The 22,018-nt window shown below is 45.3% G+C and overlaps 1 protein-coding gene and 1 long non-coding RNA gene across 3 annotated transcripts in view; one reads left to right on the top strand and one right to left on the bottom strand.

Moving 5' to 3' along the window:
• LOC144091613 (cadherin-20-like) overlaps positions 1-22,018 on the top strand; it is a 63,289-nt gene that overhangs the window by 4,243 nt on the left and 37,028 nt on the right. Inside the window, exons 2-10 of one of the 2 annotated variants that reach the window (XM_077624098.1) lie at positions 16,544-16,760; positions 18,044-18,338; positions 18,406-18,525; positions 18,627-18,794; positions 19,009-19,196; positions 19,360-19,592; positions 19,665-19,801; positions 20,146-20,267; positions 20,333-20,450. In XM_077624098.1, coding sequence (XP_077480224.1) covers positions 16,581-16,760; positions 18,044-18,338; positions 18,406-18,525; positions 18,627-18,794; positions 19,009-19,196; positions 19,360-19,592; positions 19,665-19,801; positions 20,146-20,267; positions 20,333-20,450 — 1,561 coding nt within the window. In that variant the 5' untranslated portion in view covers positions 16,544-16,580. Of the gene's footprint in view, positions 1-16,543; positions 16,761-18,043; positions 18,339-18,405; positions 18,526-18,626; positions 18,795-19,008; positions 19,197-19,359; positions 19,593-19,664; positions 19,802-20,145; positions 20,268-20,332; positions 20,451-22,018 lie in introns of those variants that run through there. The other variant, XM_077624099.1, reaches the window with a different exon arrangement.
• LOC144091617 (uncharacterized) lies at positions 1,459-14,198 on the bottom strand. Its single transcript, XR_013305775.1, has 5 exons — positions 12,252-14,198; positions 11,786-11,925; positions 4,092-4,257; positions 1,807-1,858; positions 1,459-1,721 (listed from the first exon to the last, which is right to left on the bottom strand). It is a non-coding gene; the product is annotated as an uncharacterized LOC144091617 (long non-coding RNA).

The following is a 22,018-nucleotide window of genomic DNA, read 5'->3' as shown; positions in this document are numbered from 1 at the left end:
AGCGGGAGCCCAAAACCTCGCCGTCCCGATTTCACGCACGCAAACAAACAGAGACGCGGGGGCGCTTGCTGAGAAGAATGAACCCGGAGGGGGTCCGTGACGTTTGCCGGCGAGCGTTGGTTTTTGATAAACAAACTTAGAAGTGATTAGGTCCCGTCTGACACGTTGATCCCACTTTAGCAAATCAGATAATAGCTTTGTGTTCTGTTTCAACTCGACGCCCAGCCGATAAGCCGTTAGGTTCTTTTGGGATCGGTTGGCAGAGCACGGCGCCCCCTGCTGGCGACCGGCCCTTTTCCCGACGGTTCGTGTCGGTTTCCTAATTAGTCTTTAACTCAATGGCGGCGTTTGTTTAGTTGCTGCTTAGCCCTACAGGTTCGAATGGATTGGCAAAAGTGAAGCTGTTAATTTACCACCCGCTAGTATTAACTGTCTTTGTGGGTCATTACCGCTGCTTCTAGTCCTTGAAAAGGAGTTTTGTTACGAGGTCACGCGCTGAAAACGTGGTCAGATGTCTTTGCGGGGATAAAAGAGAGCCGGAGTCATGATGTCACCGGGTCGTGAACATCAGGCAGCAAGCAAATGGAACACCCTCGAGTTTATTATCTCCTTTTTGTCAAGGCTTTGTGTTGCTTCAGTTATGTCCTTCCTGACCCTGTGATTATTTTTTTCTAAAAAAATAAATAAATACATAAAGGTGTTCGCTGACATTTGGACTCCGCCAACTTCTTAAACAAACTAGCCTGTGAATTCTTTAGGGAGATCCCACGGAATGGGAGTCAAAGTCAACTGTTAGGCATGGCACAGTAATCCCTCCAATATCGCAGTTAATGTAGACCAGACCTGGCCGCAATAAACGAAAAACCGCAAAGTAGGATCACCCCCATTATAACGACCACAATACATGTTTTCGCAAGTACACAAGTACAATTATCAATAAGTGTATATTTATTAAATATTACAGCTAGAAGCATATCAAAAGACTGTAACTTGTGAATCACATGAAAATTTGGAAAATTCAACGATTATAAGGCAATTTTAAAGGTGCGGCTTATACGCAGGGGCTGCTTATATGCAAGAAAATACGGTAAAATCTAAATATAATGTATATAAATGTAAATATTTTACTCACAGAGAAAATAGTTCCTCTTTGCTTGATATCAATCTCGAAAAACAGGTTAATGGGAGTTTTAGTCCAAGTCCTTTGTCTTCTTGTGGCCATGGGTCCATTGTCTTCTATATTGGAGGAATTACTGTTGAAGAATAAGAAAAAACACATCAATTGAAGATGATTTCGACACGTGGTAAACAATGTTGACTGGGATTGGGAGTCATTTTACCGGAGTGGGCCGGCATGGGATTTACTTTTGGTATCAAATGGGATTTTTTTTTCATGGGAGCAGGAGTGAAAATCCACTCAGGATTCATGCTTTAGGCGACACTGGACTGACTGAACAAATCTGACAAGAACTCTAAATTTTTTAGCAATAGCCTGGAAATCCGGCTGTAGCGCCGAGAATGAAAGAGACCCGAGAACAGAAGCCGGACAGGTATTTGCAACGTTCAGATCTCGGTCAGGATGGCCCGCGGAATTGGCCGCTATCCCCTTTCCCGACACGCACAGTGCAACTCCACCGCCGCTGCCTCCTCCTCGACACGCTCTGATGTGATGCGTTCAAGCAGGGAGACAAAGTAGAATGTCTGGCAGGCGTTTGTTTGTTCTGTTGCAGAGTGAAGGAGAAGATGAAGAGAAGATGTCGGGATTGATAGCCGGCTTATCTAAACCTCATTGATTTTCACGTGTACTTTGTCGCCCCCGTGAGCAGACTCGCCGGGAAGCTCGTCCGAGTGGATGAGACTGATGAGGAGAGCGGGAGAGGGAGGAAGGAAAAAAATAGAAAGAAAATCAAAATCTGCCCGCCCACACAGCAAACACATTCACCCCGTTTAAACAAGGAGCCGGCGAATCTCTTGGCGAAGGCACGGAGGTGTTTGCGCAAAGACGAGAGCACGTAATTGGCCTGCGGATCCGCCGGGCCGGCGTTTGACCCATCGGCCTATTTAAGGAGCGCGTACGCCTACTGGAGCACGGACGCCGAACGCCAGTTTTCCAAACGTTGTGAGCGGACTAACGCCGACGTGGCCTGGAAGACTAGCCCGGTTTTCGATGATTCGCTGGTTTACGGAGGAGACGTTTGGGATTCAGTTTTTGGCTCCAGGACAACAGATTTCTTTGCTTGTATCTGACAGGTGTCTGATTTATGGAAATTGGATATGAATGCTAATCCACACATGATATATCTTAAACAACAGACAAAGTTGAAGTGGGTTTGAGTAAAGAGATACACATGTTTTGGTGGAAAGGAAGTTACGTGTGAAAGACCAAGACCAGTTGGGGGCGTGTCAATGGTGCTGAAAAAAAGTTTTGGGAACAAATGATGGAATATTGCCTGGGAAATTGATGGACGATAGTAAAAATGAAAGCCGATATCATTTTCCTGAGCAAGATGACACGTAACATGAGTTTGTTAGTGAAGACAAAATGGTTATTAGTGTGCCCGCAGAATATCCTTGGGAAATTGCGGAAACTCAACCGTAAAAGCTTCCTGATTGGTAAATTGACAGCTTGTGAAATACGCGCCACGTTCTTAACATTATTCTTCATAAAGTTCACCTTGAGAACGGAAGACTGGGAGGGACGCGAGTCTAGTGTGACATGGCGAAGACAAATGACTCGCCATCCCTCACGGCGAGGACTCGAATGATGGTAAAACACGAAACGAGTTGTCACGTTTCGTGTCGGGTTATTTTTCGGCACTTAACAAAAGACTCCACCTGACAGTGACGTATAGCTCGGACGCCGATGAGAAAGTTACAGGGAAGATGACGACTGAATGTCATGCTAAAATGTCAACAGTGAGGTGATGATAGCGTCCATCTTGGGGCTTTTGACACGATTCAACTTACACCATTTTGTGCTTTAACAGATTGAACAGGTGCCCTGCGATTGGCTGGCACCCAATTCAGGCTGTCCCCTGCCTTAGTTGGCTGGAATAGGCTCCAGCACACCTTCTGTGAGGATAAGCAGTTCAAAAAATGAATGAATAACAGTGTCACCGTTACATATCGAACTTGACGGCCATTTTTTTGATAAGTTTATTCATGACCTGTTGAAAACTGAAATAAGCTTTTAGGGTGGCATTTACTAAAAGTTTATTTCTTAAAATGAACTAAATTCAAAATAGCAGGCTTCCTGTGTGTGTCTTTTCAAATGAGGCTGGCTCGTGATAGGCTATTGTGTCCATGTTCTGAGAGCGTGTGTTTTTAAAAACTTTATTACAATTTCAGAAATTGCTATTGAAATTCACGGCAGCTATCGTCCTCAACGGCGGCGGGGAAAGAGTTACCGTCTACCGTTTATCTTTTTCCAGCCTTGGTAAGGTCTGATTTATAGCAGCGTTTAATCGGAAAGGAGGTTCTCGCAAATTTTGGGGGGTTTTGATTCCGCCTAAATGGAAATGTGAAGACTTTTATCCTCGCCTGACATGAAAGTCATCAGTAAATCATCTTTAGCACCGTATCAACATCGCCGCCGCCGCACCTCCTCTGCCAAGTGTCATTGTCACCCGGATCATGATGGGATCTTTTTTTTTCACGCTCTGGAATCAGACGGTTTGTTTCCAGACGCAAACGTCCTCAATCTGTTTATCAATCTGATAAGCGCATGAATATTGCAACGACTGACGTTATTTTCATTGGGTCGTTCAGCGCTCCCGCGTGGACCAGACGACGTCACGTCTGTCGCTGGAATTTACGATGATGCGCTGGAAAATTAGGCAGGCCCGCGTTTTAAATGAAGGCGTTTATGATCGAGGCGTAGCAGCTGAAAAGCAAATTGCTGCCGAAAAGACCAATCTTCTGACCAAATCCGATACGCCAAAAAGACGACAATTATTTTTATAGCACAATTTCAATGGAAGAATAGAAGACAAGATTAAATCAATGAATCCGTTAGTAAAAATCTTGACGGTTAGACTTGAATTCCATCAACATTCCGTGAAACTCAACAAAAAGTCGATGGGTCCACTTACCGCGTCGTAGATCAATCTTCGGCTAATTTAGCTAATTGTCGGCACTTGTGAGCCGCGTGAAATTCATCCCCGGGGTGGAAAGGGGGCGGGGATGTGGCAGCGGGTCGATGGTATCGGCGCGTGGAAGTCGGCATGTCTCGACACGCGTTTATCGCGACTCGACAGCCTGGAAGAGAAGGGGGTTACATGTATTAGTCCTGTTGACGGATAGGGCAGATGCTCTCGCTGCAGTCATGGGATTATCGTGATTTAACTGCTGTTATTATATTGCTTTTTCCACAACAACAGATTTCCACTACAAATGGAAATGCTTCAGGGGTGCCAGCGCCACGTAAAAAGAACCAAACTGGTACTTAAATTGAGTTTTACGGTCTGCTAAACAGCGGGGACACCAAAGTGGATTTGTATTTTTAGGATTGGGATTTTTCAGACAAGGATTTGTCATTTTATTGTTATTATGGATGGCAGTTTTGCATGTAATACGTGATATTTATTTTCCGTCTAGCGCCGTCAACGGCAGCCACCAAGTTGGACCAGCAGCCGATAAACAGTTAACGAAGTTCAGGCTTTGTGAGTAAATCGATACGAGACCCAAATCAAGCCTCGGCGATCAATCTTAGCACAAAAGCGCAACGTTGACGCACCTGAGTTCACTGCCTGGTCCATTTTTTTTCAGCCGTTCCAGTCATTAATGGAAGGCAAGTTCAAGAAGCCACCCACCGCCATTAAACGTAATTATGTTCGCTGTGCTTGCCGAAGATTATTTTTCCATTCTGGGAAGACTGCGAGATTCTCAGAGGGAGCTTTGGACTCGGATGACTCGGGTTCAGGGGTGGAAATGAAGGGGGTGCGGGCATAACCGGGCCCCGGCCTTTAGGAGGGGTGGTTTTGGGGGCGTGGCTAAGTGGGAGGAGAGTAGAAAAAAACATAAGATGATGTGATGAACAACCAAATCGTGGCGTCCCAATGTTAATGTTCGACTGGGTGCCGGCGATGAAAGAATCGCTAGCACCCCCAACTGTGTCTGGAGGGTCTTACTAGCAATTCCCACACCCCGGCTCAGCCTATTCGGTTAAGGGGTGCGCTGACACCCATACACGGACCCAGTGGAAATTAGATTCCGCCTTTTGAAATTTATGAAATGTCCTGCAACGGCCAGATAGCACTTCATCCCGCCACGACCAAACCAAAGGAAGGGAAGTCGACGGGTGTTCGTGATTAACCCTGGTTGACAGTTGCCGATGCCAAGTTGCGGCAACGCTGAAGGCCGTCGTGTTGTAGCACATGCCGTCTTTGTTAAAGTGGATGCGCAACACTGAGGGTGTTTTCTCAGCGTGACTCATGTTACCACTCGCTTCTCATATTTTGCAGCTGGCAAGCTTTTCAATGATTCATTACATATGTTAACTCGGAGGTGCATTGGCAAGCTGTCAAGTGCATGTCGAAGCCACAGGTGGCGCTGCAGCCATCTTACCGGCGGCCAAAATCTAAGAGCAAAGAGGCAATTTCAACTAAAAACAATCACTTGAAACCAAATTGACAGAATTTCTAAGTTATTTCAGTCGTAGCTTGGAGAGCCTTTTTTGTGGGTCTACTTTTGGCAAAACTGCGTATCAAAATTACACCTTGTGTTCAATATATTTAGGAAAGCTGTCATGGAAATTTCCAAATTGAACCATTTTAATCAAAAAGGCAGAATTACAAAAGACACGTGTACAAAACGAATGGCACAAAGAGGACCGAATGGCTGACGGGCACTCAGACTGCCATTTCATTTGGCATAAATGAATTTTGTCTTCTCATATGTTCAAGATGGATTTTCATTATAATTGTGAGTCAGTGGCTTTTAATGTGCAATCATAAGAGAATTTAGCTTTTCATTTCAAGCACTCATTTTAAGGGTCGCCCCGTCTCGGTCGAGGTCATCGCAGTTGCCGATTTGAGCAGGAAGACGAGGAGCCCCATCGCTCGTATTCTCGTGGCGACGGGGGAAGGGAAAGGTGCCGTGACGATTATCCCGACAGAAGGGGGTTGGGGGGACGTGGCAATACGGATAATTACGTTTCTACCTTTCTCCGCCGGTCGCGTTCATTGTCGTAATTAATTTCATTATTTCCGCCGCTGGCTGTTGAGAGCAGATTAGTTCTGTCGGAGTCGTGGGGATAAACACGGCGTAATTGCTTATTGCTCTCTGAGGCCGCCGCAGATTATAGCTAAGCTAATGAATGAGAAAATATCCAATCACCTCCGACTCCGTCGAGCCTCCGCCCGCCGCTTTGTTTGCTCGCCTTTTGTTCCGCTTCACGGGAAGTTCCACTTCTGACAGAAACTCTTTAAAGGGACGCCCCATTGACCGAGGAGTATTGGAGGAGCCCAACCCGCCAGAGACGGACAGAAGTATCGGGGCCCCCCGCGGGGAACCGGGAAGGAAACCAACACGTGTTGCCCGCCGCTTCTTTGCTACGGGGCTTTAGAATGGCTTGGTCTAAATTAGGCTCAATCCAAAAATATGTTTCTATGAATACAGATAAATACGTACTGCGACTGGCTGGCGACCAGTTTTGGCTGTACCCCAAGTAGATTCCTGAAAATAGGCTTCAGTGACCCTCAATAACACCGGTTTACAAAATTTAGGAAAGTATCTGCTTCAGAGATAAATCGTACTTGCTGTGGTGAGATGATTGGAAATGAAACGTGACAGGTGACCAATCTCTTGCCCAAAACCATCCGGGATAAATTCAGATCCCCAAAACCAAACGCATTACAAAGAAAAGGACTATTTGTTTACGTACGACCAAGTTTGTGAGAAGCGTTAGCATGTAACCATCACAGTCTGGTTCCTGCCAAAGGGGAGTCTGGCACGTAAGCTTCCCCCAATCTCAGATCCAATCCACGTTCTCACTTTCCCGCCGTCAAGCAGAGGCAACGCGGGCCGGCGTGCAGCCGAGCAGAAATTCCCTCTGACGGAGCGGAGGAGCTCGACGGGGAAGGCCAACAATAATCGGGCGTGACAGCTGCGCATTAGCCGCGCATCGGGTGCTCTGGCGCCCGTGCAGTGTGTCTACCTGGACCTTAAGGCGGAGGAGAGATTCCCAAATACGCCCCCCGGCTATTGACTTTGTAAAAGGCTTATTCTGTACGAGGGCAACACACCCAGTCATCAAAAGTCCGAAAAAAGACCGGAAGGAATAAAATAGGACGACAACTGGAGCAAAAATATTATGAGATTCAAATTAAATTGAAGTGATTTCAGGAGAAAATAGTCATAAAAATGACTAGATTAAAGTCGGTATGTGACTTATTTTGCACTACGTGAACGTCGCTGAGGACACGCTTATCTGTGAGAGAACATCAGGTTTACACAAATCTCATAATCATACATTTCTGAAGAGCTTCATGAATCCACTTTAAACCACTCCAGCTGGCACCCTAAGATTAGATATCACTCCAGACTTTCCAGTTTCCTCACCCTTTTCGCCACCCTCCCCAAAAAGTGAGCGGATGTAAGTTCCGTGAGTGGAAAAGTGTCACACAACACCGCCGTGCCCCGAAGAAATGAGTCACAAGTGTCTACCTCCCCGAGGTAACCCACACTCGCAGCCCTGGAAGTGTCACATCCTGTCAGAGACCCCCAGGTGATCGGTCGGCAGTCAGTCAAGACATTTGGCCTGATTTTTTACGCTCTTGTCAGTAAGACAATGAACGTTAGATGAATTAAATCGGCACGATACAGCAGTGAAGTAGAAAAAAAAACTATGGCGTCGTTGAGGTTATTTCTGTCCTTAGCGCTGCATTATCTATGAAAACCTATTTGAAAGACCAAATCACTCAGTCATAGGATGTGGCTCAAAAGTAATTTCCTGTTGCCGTGGATCAGTCACCATGCAGGATTGAGGTCAAAAGACCTCAATGAATACTTCCTGCGCCAGACCAGTCAAGGTCAGGATCCGGTCAGGGAACCTTTGACCGTCCGGTCATGTTTTGGTATAAATAAAGACTTTGTATCAGTGGGATATTTGGGTGGTGAGAGATGTTAACCTCTACTTGGATTGTTTGTTTACACACCTGGAGTGAGGACACCTGAGTCTACCTGAATGCAGGGATTTGGGTCAGATCAGGGGCTGCGGTTGTTTTCTATGATTTCCTGTCCCACGGTTAAAACGTATTCATAATATAAAGGTTAAAAGACATTTAAAGGAAATAATCTGATAAGGTTTCTTTGAAGACGACTGGTATGTGGACAGTCAGACAGTGTGATTGTTTAAACCCCCATGGAGGAATTTCCTCCTGTGCTCAGGACTAGTCCAAACCAACGGTGGAAGGACCCTGGCCATATCGGCGCCCCCCCCTCGCCCCCCCCCCCCCCGGCTCGCATGCCTAACGTGTAACGGAGCGTGCGGGAAGCCTTCTAATTGTTATTCTATTGACTCCGATGACGCATACGCAAGTGACCGCAACCTGGACCCAAGATACAGAGTCCATTCAAGGGAGGACGTTTTTATTCCGTGCCCCGGGGGAGGGCAAAAAGGAGAATTTCCGATACAACAACTGTTTATTTATTTACTTAATGGATCTGCTGTGACACGTCGCAAATATTCCGCATGCTAAAATAGAGTGCCAGTCGTACTGCCGTGTAGTCCCGAGACAGACGGGCTGTCTGTCCCCCAACCACCAGCCATGCTGAAATTCGTCAAATATGTGTATTTCCTGACTTACCTTTTCCTTTCTTTACTAAATATCCCCTCCCATCATGTCACCTTAATAAGCGTAAACAACAGTACTACTTGTAGGTACCCTATACTAGTTTCTAGGGGTCTCTAAACTACGGGTCACAGACCAACTCCATCCCAGTGCCCAGGATTTATTGGCCTGCAGCAAATGATGAAACTATCGTTGAACAAAAGAAGCTTAATTTCAGCCTATGTTGCACTTCTTAAAGTAATGGGCTAAGAAAAAACAACATAGAAACAATTGTAAAAATAATACAGATTAGATGATTTTAAAAAGTGATGAATTGAATGGTTTCTTCATTTTCGTGCCTTCTTTTAAGCTTGGAGGATCACGGTGCACTGCGTGAGCGGTTGTCTCTCAAAGACAAAAATGCTATAGAGTTTGAATGACATCTCCATGGTGGAGGGGGACTGTAATCCTGCCCCCCTCCCCCCGGACCTCACTTGTGTTTGCTGTCAGACTGAGTGAAGGCACTCGTGTGTTGAGTTGCAGGTTAATAAATATTGAATCGGCATCCATAATGGAGCCGCTCGCTGTGTTTGCCTGCCGTCAGTCGCAACACGTAGCGGCCCAGCGACTTCAAAAGTCACTTTGCTCACTCAGATGTGGCGGCGCAAGACAGGTCAAACCAGGAAAAATCCTTCAAACCTTTCGCCGGTTAAAATTCTGGACGTCGAATCGTGTGGCATCTAATGATCCTCGTGCTCTGAATTCCAATGAGGTTATCCATTTGAAAAGGGAGGTCGGCAGCGAATGGTTTGGGGTCATTGATAAAGATATTGCGATATAAATGACTATTGAAAAACAAATTGCAGACAAAAAGAAGAAATGCCCAGTGGCAATAGGAGTCAAGAAAATCAAAACCAGGATGAGTTCGTTTAAGTGAATTTATTTAGGTCAAAGAAAAGATCAAAAGGTTCTTGTGTGGGGCATATTCAAAGATATGTTCATCATTTTCTGCAGGACAATAAAAAAATGGTGCATGGTACTCTAGTTTGGACACCCCTGAATTAGGCTACGAGTGGGACATGTGAACTCATTGGCTGTATAATTGTTAAGCGTAAACCCAGGCATGGAAGAGTCACCCCCACCGCTCCTATCCCCCCCGAACATGGGTATTTAACGTGGCAGAGCGAAAGTCAGTACCCCGCCACATACACACGATGAAAAGGTCACTCGGAGAAGGGTCCTGAAAGAAACAGCTTGTCTGAGGCCAAGCCTCCCAGCAGGAAGTCACTGGACGGCGCTTAATGTCACGGTTCACTCTCCTGACCTTGTGCCAACTGCCGTGTCTCACAATTAAAGCTTCTACCCACCATTTACACAAAAGGTTGCCGCTTTGCTCCAGTGCTGTCTTTCAGCTCTACGACAACAACAAGGAGCAACTCCCATTCATCTGGATCACACAACTACTCGTACTCTGAACTTAAGTAAAAGTATCTCTTCTTACCAACGCCTCTACATACAAAATATTCGGCTTGCATGAGGGAACAATTTGTCTCTGGAAATTAGAATAAATTCAAGTAATGAAATGTGGAATCTCACGACATAACAGAGAACATCGCTATCACCTGAAAAACACCAAAGCTCTAGTTGTTTTTTCCAGATAGACGCAGTATTTGTACTTGGTCACTTCCCACCGATGCAATTAGACATGAGAAGGTTTCCGGGCCCCCACCAGACCACGGAGGAGCTCTTTGTACATCTCTGTGACGTTTTTAATGTGGAGCAGCGGGGCCAAGAGCTGAGCCGCTTATCTGAGGTGACACGGAGGCTTTACTTCCTCTCCGCCGTAACCTTCTTTCATGCCGACGCCTCGTGGCGACGGCGATACGAGCCTGGCGAGTCCTTCACCCCCGTCTCCAAGTATTTCTGTTATTCGGGATTGCCACGCGAAAATTGGGTTTCCAATGCGGGGTCTTTGGCCCGGAGCAAAGAGGACGAAAAAGAGGGTTTCTTGGATCTCCCCAATGCTCGCCCGGCGTCACAGTTTGAATACATTTCTGCTTCCGCTAATATTATACATTAAACATCAGCGGCACTTAAGGACAATGCGCGCTTGTTTGCGGTCACGCTTCGCCGGCCCTTCTTATTGCATATTCATGTTTTAGCGCATTTGATGTGCATTCATTTAGCCCGGCGACAAGTGCAGTTTGTTCGTTAGAATCAAGACCTGCCGCACTCTTGTTAGATTACTGGAATGATTGACTAAAAATGTCCTCAGATGAGGTTGTTCACACGGAGGTGCATTCCTAACTGAAAGCCTCCCTCGGGTTCTGGTTTTAGAGCGTCAATGAGGGGCGGTAAAGAAAAGCAGTCAGTAGACCGCAGTACCCGAAAAGGACAATGAGATCCGCCGACCATGGAGAAGCCAGACTAAAAAGTGCCTTTTAAAAATTTGGACTCGATCCTAAATCTCGACTACTCAGACCGTCTCAACAAAATTGGACTCATTGGAGATGGACCAACGATTTTAGTTTAGAAGGATAACGAAGGACTACAGATTTTTTAGAGGTGTAAAAGCAGCAATGATTTTGATCTGTAAGATGTGGACTGACGCGGATTTGTTGGAAATGGACTAATGCTGTGTATATGTTACAGGTGAAGAGAAAATTGTTGCCAATAATACGTTTAAAATTATTATTTCTCGATACCACAGAGCTTATGGAATAGAAGAAATAGGACATGTTGCAAATGATCAATTATGAATGATTGTTTTTCAATATTCAAGAATTTAGACTTAATATTGACCTTAAAGTGTGTGTAGTCTGGATTAAAGATTGACCCTTGAGGAACACTACAGTAAAAAGCAACTACATCACAGACTAAGCACAAAAACATGACATGTTCAAGGAAAGAGAGGTCCCAAAATGTCTTCCCGTCAATCTGCGCTACAATCTAAGGTAAACACTAAAACGTAAATAAAGCCTCCGTCGGCTGAGACAAAAGCACAAAGTACTCACATGCTCGCCGCAGCTTCTCGGGGCGTCGCTCTTGTCATCTCGCACCTTTTTGTTCATGAAATATGCCAACCAAAGCATTTGCAAAGCGTCCCCCGTGAGCTCATTAGCTTAGCATGGTAGTGAGGGCGAGCTTCAAATCCCTGTAAAAGAAAAAGTTGTCTATTTTTGTGTTCTACTTTGAACAAAAAGAGCTTCAAACGCTCTCTTTTTCCCAAAATCTGTTTTTTGAAGACTTTGTGGCCTCCGTTTACACGATTATTAAAGGAGGCACATTCATGTAGAATTTACGTGTTTGGAGTACGATTTTGTCTAAATATATAAAGATATGCTGAAAGCAGAGTACGATTTTTTTGTTGGCCAATGTGCTTTATGTCCATTGGCCCCTCCCGATAAGATTAGATTGGACGTCTAGTGGCGTTAATGCCGGCCAATTAGACACCCAAAAGTACACTAAAAAGGCTCTCACCTGGCAAACGGCTTTCAAAGCCAACTTGAATTCATTCCATCTTGGTCCAACACATCTTTTTTGTGCGATGGCAGGTCATTCTTTTCCATCTTTGTCCGCGCTCAATAGCCGAGTCGATCCATCAGCGGGCCCCCCTTCCCACGGAAGAAAAGAGGCCCCCCTCGCAGCGGCTTCCATCACAGTGGCAGCGCTGGGATAATCATTGGCAGAACAAATTGAAGCTAAAAGGCTTACGGCGCAGCTTTGAAAATCTGTTTTTGGTGTTGGGGTGATGAGGCGGAGGGGCAGAAAAACAAGTCCCTGAGGGTCCCCCGCACAAAAGCGCAAATCCGTCGTAGAAATAGATTGCACGCAGCGGCGTGGCGCCAACTCGCCAACTTTGGTTCGGGGCTAACACACCAAATGTCGGACGGACACGGCGCTTTCAAGCCTCTTGTCCTGTCTGCCTTCTATTTAAAGGCCGGCGTGCGGCGGGTCACCTCCGAAGACTCCCCCGCCCCAAATAAAAGCCTGTTTATGGGCCTTACACGATTGGGACGTTTAGGTTGATGCCACTCAACAAAAAAGTTAGACAATGTATGCAATGGAAAGAAATTTTCAGGTGACACATTAAAGAATTTCCTTGTCTATGCTCCGTTTTTTTAACAATTACTACTACTTCAATATATAATAGATAAGTTTGGACATATCGGGTTAAAAAGATGCAATATCCAACCTCCATTTTTCAAAACAGAGGCTTGAAAAATACTTACACAATCAAAGGCAAGCAGAACCCGGGGAAAAAAACTCAGAAGTTCCGTTTTTACTTTGCCTCCTTCAGTGTTTCCAAATGAAAGCGGGTAGGAAATGGAACTTTCTATCAATTTAGTAAATCCAATATTTAAACACTTGCCAGTGTGTAATGAAAAGCAAGAAGGCGTGCACGCAGCCGCCTCTGCCTCCTTAATATATTCTCATTTTGCCCGGCAACACGCTCCATCGCCCCTCCGATATGATTCCCCCGAGGAAAGTCGCGTTGCCGCCGACGGCTCGGCGAGGCCCCGGAGTGCGGATTGCCTCTCCGTGACCGCCGCTGCCTCATTTTTCAGCATCATTCTGCCAATTTGGGAAACTAATTGCCGCTCCCCTGACCGGCCACGGGCGAAATAACATGGGAAACTTCATCTTTTATGCCCACGAATCCCACGGCGGGCTCCGTTAATGGCACCTAGCGACGCTAAACAGGGGGCGACGGGCAAAACCCGCCAACAGGGAAAACAAGGCGACCGATCGGAACATTTCAGAACTAAGCACATAGCATCAAGTCGTACGAGACGGGGAGCCAATGAGTCGACGTACAGTTTGTCAGTAACGTAGATTCCAAATAAAAAGACCATTTCATACACATGCTACGTAACTAAAAGTAGCCCATCAGTGTCAAAGGCAGCCTATGACTTACCTTCATCGAACTTGGAATTCACAGTAGAGCTGCCTTTAACATTCTTACGTGTAAAATACATCTATGCAACTGAATAATAAATCATTTATATAATGACATTTGGGGTATTTTTATGTCAAGACATGTACAATTTTACTCCTGCTCCTCTTACTTACCGTTCTCATCAGCCCATGGGGGAGGAGCCTAGGAGCCTCATTATAAAGGGGGAAAATTGGCACTTGGCTCTGATTGGCTGTCCAGATAAGCGAGGGACAGGAAAAGTGTGCAGATGAGGGGAAGCATTCAGTCCTACACTGGCAAACTTAGACTGAAGGTGACTTTGCAAGGACGGCTGATAAGATAAGATAATATAAGATAAGGACACTTGGAGTCAAAAGGTAAGACGAGAATATTTGTACTAAATGATTGCGACTTAAGTTTTTCTCAAAGTAATCATTTGCATGTGAAAAGTTGGTCAGGGTTAAAAAAAAATCTGAGTATATGAAAAATCTTTAATAGAATGTAGTCTTAATGTGTATTTAATGTTTTTTTATCATAATTAGTCACTAGCGTTTCATCAAGATGTGAAGTGCGGTGGGGGGAAGCTTTCTGTAGTGTTGGGCATGAAAGTTTTGGGGGGCTGGCAGCGATCCAAGTCAAACGCATTGGACGTCTATCGCCGTCAATTCCAGGGATTAAATAATACTTAAAAATCACGTATGTGACAAAACTGCTCTTTTTTAACCGATTTGATCCTCTCTTTAACAAATGAAATTTCAAGTTGGCCCTGGCAAAAGTTTAGATACCCCAGACATAAAGTTATTCCAGATGGTTAACTGATGTCAATCTTACCAAGACGTGGCGTGTAAAATCAATTGCGCTTAACAAATTGGCCGTAACCTTTCAAAGCGGAAGAATGGGAGGGCCCCCTTTTCACGGGCCCTCCCATTTTGAAAGAGCCTTTTCCACGCCACGGGAGGTTTCCTTTGGCCTTGGAGGTGAGCGTTTAACTCCGAGACGACTAGTGTGAAATTAGCGCTAGGCTCCAAGACAAATTTTACATCCGCCCAACACGCTCACGCCACTTTAGGGACGTCATCCAATTTCATGGACAATCACACACATCAAAGTGATGTTTGGGGACTCGTAAACTTCGACTTATTTTCCGCGGGAAGTGTGTTAAAATGAGATTTAGATGTGGTGACAGCTTTGTGGGGGCACATATAGATGTGGTAGAATGCTAGCATTACGTGTTGATGATGAAGTGTGTCGCCGTTGGATTTAATGGAGCGGCAGGTGGAGTTGAGTGCCAGCGCCGTCATTTCCTCCCGGCAGATGCTCGCGACGCATGGCTTCCCGTTTTTATCTGCCCTTTTACGGCGAAAAACAAAAAGAATTTTCGGTGTGTGCGTGTGTTTGTTTGTGTTTGTGGGTTTGTGAGAGGGGGGGATTTATTCTGATGTCGCTCTCTCTATTTATGTTATTTATTCAAGACCAGCAGTGACAAAGATGAATGCATCTATAATTAAATTGAGTATTCCCTTGAATTTTTGCCGATTATGTAGACCAGACATGGCCTCCATACAATATCTATATTTGTTGATATTAACAGTTAGACAATTTTATGCACATGTAAATACTGTAATATATAATATATTAATATTTATAAACCTAATGTATATATGAAAATGTGCAAATGCTCACCTAAGACTCACCTTTGCTTAATTTTAATCGAAAAGATGACAACGAGAGACCTGTGGAGTATGATTGGGGTTAATTGAAGATGATGATATAGAGCTCAGGTTATTGAGCTTTATTCCAAGTCAGGCTCCGCCGTCCATTCCGACCAGAGCACTCTATTTTTGGATTAGGGCGATGGCGTCCGCAATAAGGTCGCCTGGTGCTCGCACTTTGAAACATTTCTGTGAACATCCACCCTTAGATCTGCTATGCCGAGGCTCCCGGCCGTGCAGTCCGATCAGAGAGCTCTATTTTGGGATAAAAGGTGCTGAGTTGAGTGGCAGTGCCCGGTTTTGCGCAATTTCTCTTCGATGCTGAGTTGCGTGGCAGTCGTCTGTTTTCCGTCATTTCTCTTCGACGCTGAGTTTAGTGGCGGTCCCCTCTCAACATGAATTTTGACATTGTTAGGAACATTTTTCATTTGGATACCGAATACAAAAATACTGAACTAGAATATTTATTTCAAAGTTTCTATTATTACGTATTTCCATTTTTATATGGATGTGGCATGTATTTCATTCATTTTGGCAGCTATCGGAATGCAATGGGAAAAGTTAGGCTCCCTGATGGGCCGCCCCCCCTTTCCTGGTTCTCCCATTTTTAAATCCGCGGCATCTGTTGATTCTTAAACAAGTGGGCCTCGAGTTTACACTGGAGCTCGTCGCCTCAAAACGCAGCAAAATGGTTGGGACCCAGCCAGGGCAAACTTTCTTTCATTGTGGGCGGCGGAAGGGTCAAATGTCGGCCGTCACACCCCCTAGGGACCTGGGACAAAGACGGCAAGAGCTGGCAGATTGAGAGAGTCTGTAGACAGCGCAAGAAAGCGCCCTTGCTCACAAAAGCATCATGCAGTCCGGCAGTCCATTCTCCTGACAAAAGAGTTGCCGAGTCCAAGTGGCGGTGAAAACTTCAGGGATCCTCCCACTTGGGGGCCCTTTTGCCACTCTCTAAGCAGATGCGTGGGTCCAAAACGCACAGGTGGCGCAACATAGAAAGGTCTAAGGTTCGAGTTAGATGATTTACATGTTTGATTTTGGGCCCTGTCTACAAATGAGCTAAGTTGCTAACCTTGCTAATGTACTAATAAAGCATATTTAATAATGTAATTTATTTGTACTTCCATTCCAATTCCCAGTCGACCGTCAAAAGACGAGTGAATCGTGGACTCAAAAATGAAACTCGGGACGGCGTCGTGGCTTTTGCTGACAATCTCGGTGACGAGCCTTATGCCCCAAGGTGTGCTGGGTAACGACTCCGCACCGAGGGTCCGAAGGGTCAAACGTGGCTGGGTGTGGAACCAGTTTTTCGTCCTGGAAGAGTATACCGGGATGGATCCGCTCTACATCGGGAAGGTGAGTCGAACGCAGTGCTAAATAGCTAAATTCTAATAAGCAGGTTGGTGTCACGATTCGGTACGTTTAGTTTTTGCTGTCCAAAAACCTCTGCTAATTTATCAGCAGTTCTAAAATCTCAATTCCAGGCCTAGGTGGTGGTGTCTTAACAAAGGAGCACTTTGACGGGGAGAGAATTGGACAGACGATCAATAGCTGTTAGGACATTTAGGGAGGCTTCATTTTCAAGCTTTCACAGATACGGCTGTATGAAAAAAATCTGATAGAAATATCAAGAACAGTAACCTTTTTGTGTGACTTTACAAAACGTGAAAATTTACCAGCAGTTCGAGATGAAAATTTTGTTTGCCCAGGTAACCATCGACATTTAACTAGTTACTAACTAGCTAAGTACGGTTAGTAAAAACAACTTCAATGTATGAACCCCTCTGATCTATAACTGGGCTGACCTTGAATCTTTTGGTGCTAATGACAAGAAACTTGCCAACCAGGATCCGAACGTAGATTCTATGCCACAAGAATAGACACTCTTCTAGACAATCATTTCCCGCTGTTACGTCTGTTGATTAATACACAAAAAGGCTGTCAGGGGATCCATTTAGCAGAACATTTTGTTGACGACGAATTCCTCAATAAATCGCAGCATGGTTTGCCATTAACTGCACACGCGAGCCACAAAAGGTTTCTGATTGCGGTTCGCCGTCGTCCATGGCAACAAAAGGGCAGTGATTACGGGATTCGGTGATCAGGAGGTGGCGACGCAGTTGAAGGGCCGTCCAATTTTCAAGAGGTGAACATTTGCTTTTCTGCTTGACTTTTTTAATTTCAAAAGACGATATTAGTCTTGAATAAAACCGCATTCTCACGGGCATTGTTTTGAATTTTCGGTACAGTAATCCCTCGATTATCGCGTATTCACTACTGTTTTTCCGCTATTAATTATTTTAAAAAAATAGAATACATTTGTATTTATTTTAAGGTTCATAAAAATGGGAAAATCCACGCTGAAACTTGTAAGCGGAAGTCACTCTAGGTGACCCTAGTTTGCGATTATCGCAGCCATGTCTGGTCTACATTAACCGCGATAATCGAGTGATTAATCTATTTGGATTTTCTCCGCTGAGGGATCAATAAAGGAATGTCTCATTTGAGATCCAATTATCCATTGAGCCAGTTCATTATACGTGACGTATGATGACTAGCTTATTAAAATAAAAAAACTGGACCACCTGATGGTCAGTTTGTGATGTAATCAGTTTAAGGGGAAAAATGTTCTGGTGCAGCTCCACTCCGACATGGACAAAGGCGACGGCTCCATCAAGTACATCCTGATGGGAGAAGGCGCTGGCACCACCTTCACGATCGACGACAGCACCGGCGACATCCACGCCATCCAGAGGCTGGACCGCGAAGTCAAGGCCCAGTACGTGCTGCGAGCGCAAGCCCGGAACCGCCTCACAGATCGACCGCTCGAACCCGAATCCGAGTTTATCGTCAAGATTCAAGACATCAACGACAACGAGCCCAAGTTTCTGGAGGGACCCTACAGGGCGTCGGTGCCGGAGATGTCCAAAATAGGTATGAGCGTTTTAAGGAGCTGATCGGTTTCCAATGGACTTCCCATTAAATTGGTTTATCTCATCAGGAACGCCAGTGATCCAACTAACTGCTACGGACGCAGATGACCCAACGTACGGCAACAGTGCCCGTGTGGTCTACAGCATCCTGGAGGGTCAACCTTATTTCTCGGTAGACGCCAAGACAGGTAGGTCCATTTACTAAAGACTATCGTGGTTCATCAGACCATCCAGGACCAGAATGGAGTATTGAGATGAGCGGAACCCTTGTTTTGGGAATTGACCCCAGGTGTAGTAAGGGTATCATTGGCTGACATGGATCGAGAGACCAGGGAAAACTACACGGTGGTCATCCAGGCCAAGGACATGGGCGGGCAGTTAGGAGGCCTGGCAGGAACCACACGTGTTGACATCTCACTCAGCGACGTCAACGACAACCCGCCTGTTTTTGATCAAAGTAAGACACCTCGTGGGCGCCATACGTTTGATGTAATTTCAGGTTGGGGTTTAAAGGATGTTTTATTTATTTTTTTAAAACAATTGACCAGTTTGTCTTTCTATTCCATTCCATGGTAGGCAAAGAATGACGAATAAAGCTTGCCTTGCAACATTTGCCAGTTGTTTGTCTCCCTCTGGTGGCTATCGAAGGACAAACACCATTTTTTTTACAGGGTTATATCAGATGAGCGTCCTCGAGTCAGCCTCGGTTAACTCCGAGGTGGGGCGAATCTGCGCTCAAGACCACGACATGGGAGTCAACGCCGCCATGACGTACAACGTCATAGATGGCGACGGAAGAGACGCCTTCGGGATTGTCACCGATTCCACCGACAGATATGCCATCATTACTGTCAAGAGGGTAAACCTTGGCTTCTATTTTTGAGTTTTACCACAGATTCTGCCCTATTTAAAACACTGAGTGTCTTAAAACTCTAGTTTTCAGCATTCATTTGGGCTTTACATCCTAATTTGAAACCCTTACAAAAACCTTAACAGTGGCTTCATAACGTCATGTATTGCAGCCGCTGGACTTTGAGACAAAACGCAGTTACACGCTCAAGGTGGAGGGCGCCAACACGGGGGCGTCGACTTTCCGCGACGTAACCATTGTCCACGTAACCGTGGACAACGTGGACGAGCCGCCCGCCTTTGACGCGCCTTCTTACCTGCTTGATGTGGCCGAAGACGCCGACGTGGGCACACTGGTAGGGATGGTGGCCGCAAGGGATCCGGACTACGACAACAACACCATCAGGTGAGAGGCGCATTCATCAAGAGAGGTCAACATCCGCCTGCTTTTTGTTCATGTCCTCGATTCCTTTTATAGGTACTCTTTGGACCGCTCAAGCGACCCTGACAAGTTCTTCTACGTTGACATTACTTCCGGCGCACTGATGACGTTGCGCCAGCTGGACCGCGAGCAACTGGGCTGGCACAATATCACTGTGCTCGCGATGGAAATGAGTGCGTTCCTTCATTCACTGCCGTTGATTGTGATGGACGTCAAATCCATATGAACTGGGTGGGATGGGTATCAATGGGTGATCACATTGTTGACCATAAACATCCAATTCAATTTGACTGGAAAATGAAATGGAAAGATACACTAATGCGTTATGTACTAAAAAGAAAAAATATGAAATTTTTCTTTTTCTACATAATGTTAAAAGTAAATACAGACAATGGATTAAAAAAAGATTTTTAATTTGATGTACATGTAGGACTTCAGATTAAAATGTCTAACCAGGCTTCAATTATCAAAACTAAACGTTTCTAACTTTGAGGTTTGCTCTGCTTAATTCGTTCAGATAACCCATCTCAGCTATCCAGCGTGGCCGTTGCTATCCGTGTGCAGGACGTCAATGACAACGCGCCCTCGCTAGGCGACTTTCTGGAGGCGTATGTGTGCGACGGAGCTAAGGCGGGACAGGTAAAGTGCCGAGTAACCTGACAGTTAATCCCACCATGGCGTGACACAACACGCTATTTTTACAGTTGATCCAGGCCGTGACGGCAGTAGACCTGGACCAACCTGCCGACGGACACCGCTTTTCCTACGGCTTGGCGCCCTACGCCGTTAACAACCCCAACTTTACGCTACGGGACAACCGAGGTGAGCGCATATTCGGGTACAAGAAATCCGATGGGAAATTCAAGAGTAATAAATTGCAACAATATTAAACTAACAACAATACAGTGTTCCCTCAAATTGCGAGGATAATGTAGACTATATATGGGCGTGGTAAACGAAAAAGCACTAAGTATTTCGACTATGTGTGCGTTTTCGTGTCTAGGCAATAGGAAGTGTTCGTATATTAAACGTTACAAAGGTATATCCATCAGTAAATACTGTACGGAAATATAATCTATCTACACTCACTAAATGGGTAAATACTTGAAGCACTCACCTGTACTGTACTCACCTTTAAAATAGCTCTTCTCCGCTTGATCTTAATTCCCAAAAAATTCCATGAGAGATCTGTAAAGGTCCATGAAGTTTAAGTGAACCCGCCAGCCAAACACATTGTAAACCATAGCTCTCCTTAAACCAGCCCTTGCTTGCAATGAAACCACGAGTCCAAGCTATCGTAAAAGGTCTTGGCTTTGGGTCTAATCATGTTGCTATCCAGAGGAATCTTCTACCTACAGTCCGAGATCCAGACCTTTGGGGCATTCTCCAACTTAACGATGACTTTATTTTGTTCCTACTGGTTACCACTCGCTTGGTTGGTGTCCTTGGAAAAATATGTCCTTGGAAAGAGATTTCCTTGGAAAAAGATATCCTTGGCGTTACCACTTGCTTGGTTGGTGTCCTTGGAAAAAGATGTCCTTGGAAAGAGATGTCCTTGGAAAAAGATATCCTTGGCGTTACCAATCGCTTGGTTCGTGTCCTTGGAAAAAGATGTCCTTGGAAAGAGATGTCCTTGGAAAAAGATACCCTTGGCGTTACCGCTCGCTTGGTTGGTGTCCTTGGAAAAAGATGTCCTTGGAAAGAGATTTCCTTGGAAAAAGATATCCTTGGCGTTACCACTTGCTTGGTTGGTGTCCTTGGAAAAATATGTCCTTGGAAAGAGATGTCCTTGGTAAAAGATATCCTTGGCGTTACCACTCGCTTGGTTGGTGTCCTTGGAAAAAGATGTCCTTGGAAAGAGATTTCCTTGGAAAAAGATATCCTTGGCGTTTCCACTTGCTTGGTTGGTGTCCTTGGAATGAGATGTCCTTGGAAAAAGATAACCTTGGCGTTATCATTCGCTTGGTTCATGTCCTTGGAAAAAGATGTCCTTGGAAAGAGATCTCCATGGAAAAAGATATCCTTGGCGTTACCACTCGCTTGGTTGGTGTCCTTGGAAAAAGATGTCCTTGGAAAAAGATGTCTTTGGAAAGAGATCTCCATGGAAAAAGATATCCTTGGCGTTACCACTCGCTTGGTTGGTGTCCTTGGAAAAAGATGTCCTTGGAAAAAGATGTCCTTGGAAAGAGATCTCCATGGAAAAAGATATCCTTGGCGTTACCACTCGCTTGGTTGGTGTCCTTGGAAAAAGATGTCCTTGGAAAGAGATTTCCTTGGAAAAAGATATCCTTGGCGTTACCACTTGCTTGGTTGGTGTCCTTGGAATGAGATGTCATTGGAAAAAGATAACCTTGGCGTTATCATTCGCTTGGTTCATGTCCTTGGAAAAA

Source organism: Stigmatopora argus, chromosome 17 (genome assembly GCF_051989625.1).
Source record: "Stigmatopora argus isolate UIUO_Sarg chromosome 17, RoL_Sarg_1.0, whole genome shotgun sequence".
Taxonomy (NCBI): Eukaryota; Metazoa; Chordata; class Actinopteri; order Syngnathiformes; family Syngnathidae; genus Stigmatopora; species Stigmatopora argus.
Note: the sequence above shows the minus strand (reverse complement) of the source record. Positions and strands in the feature narration are given on the sequence as shown.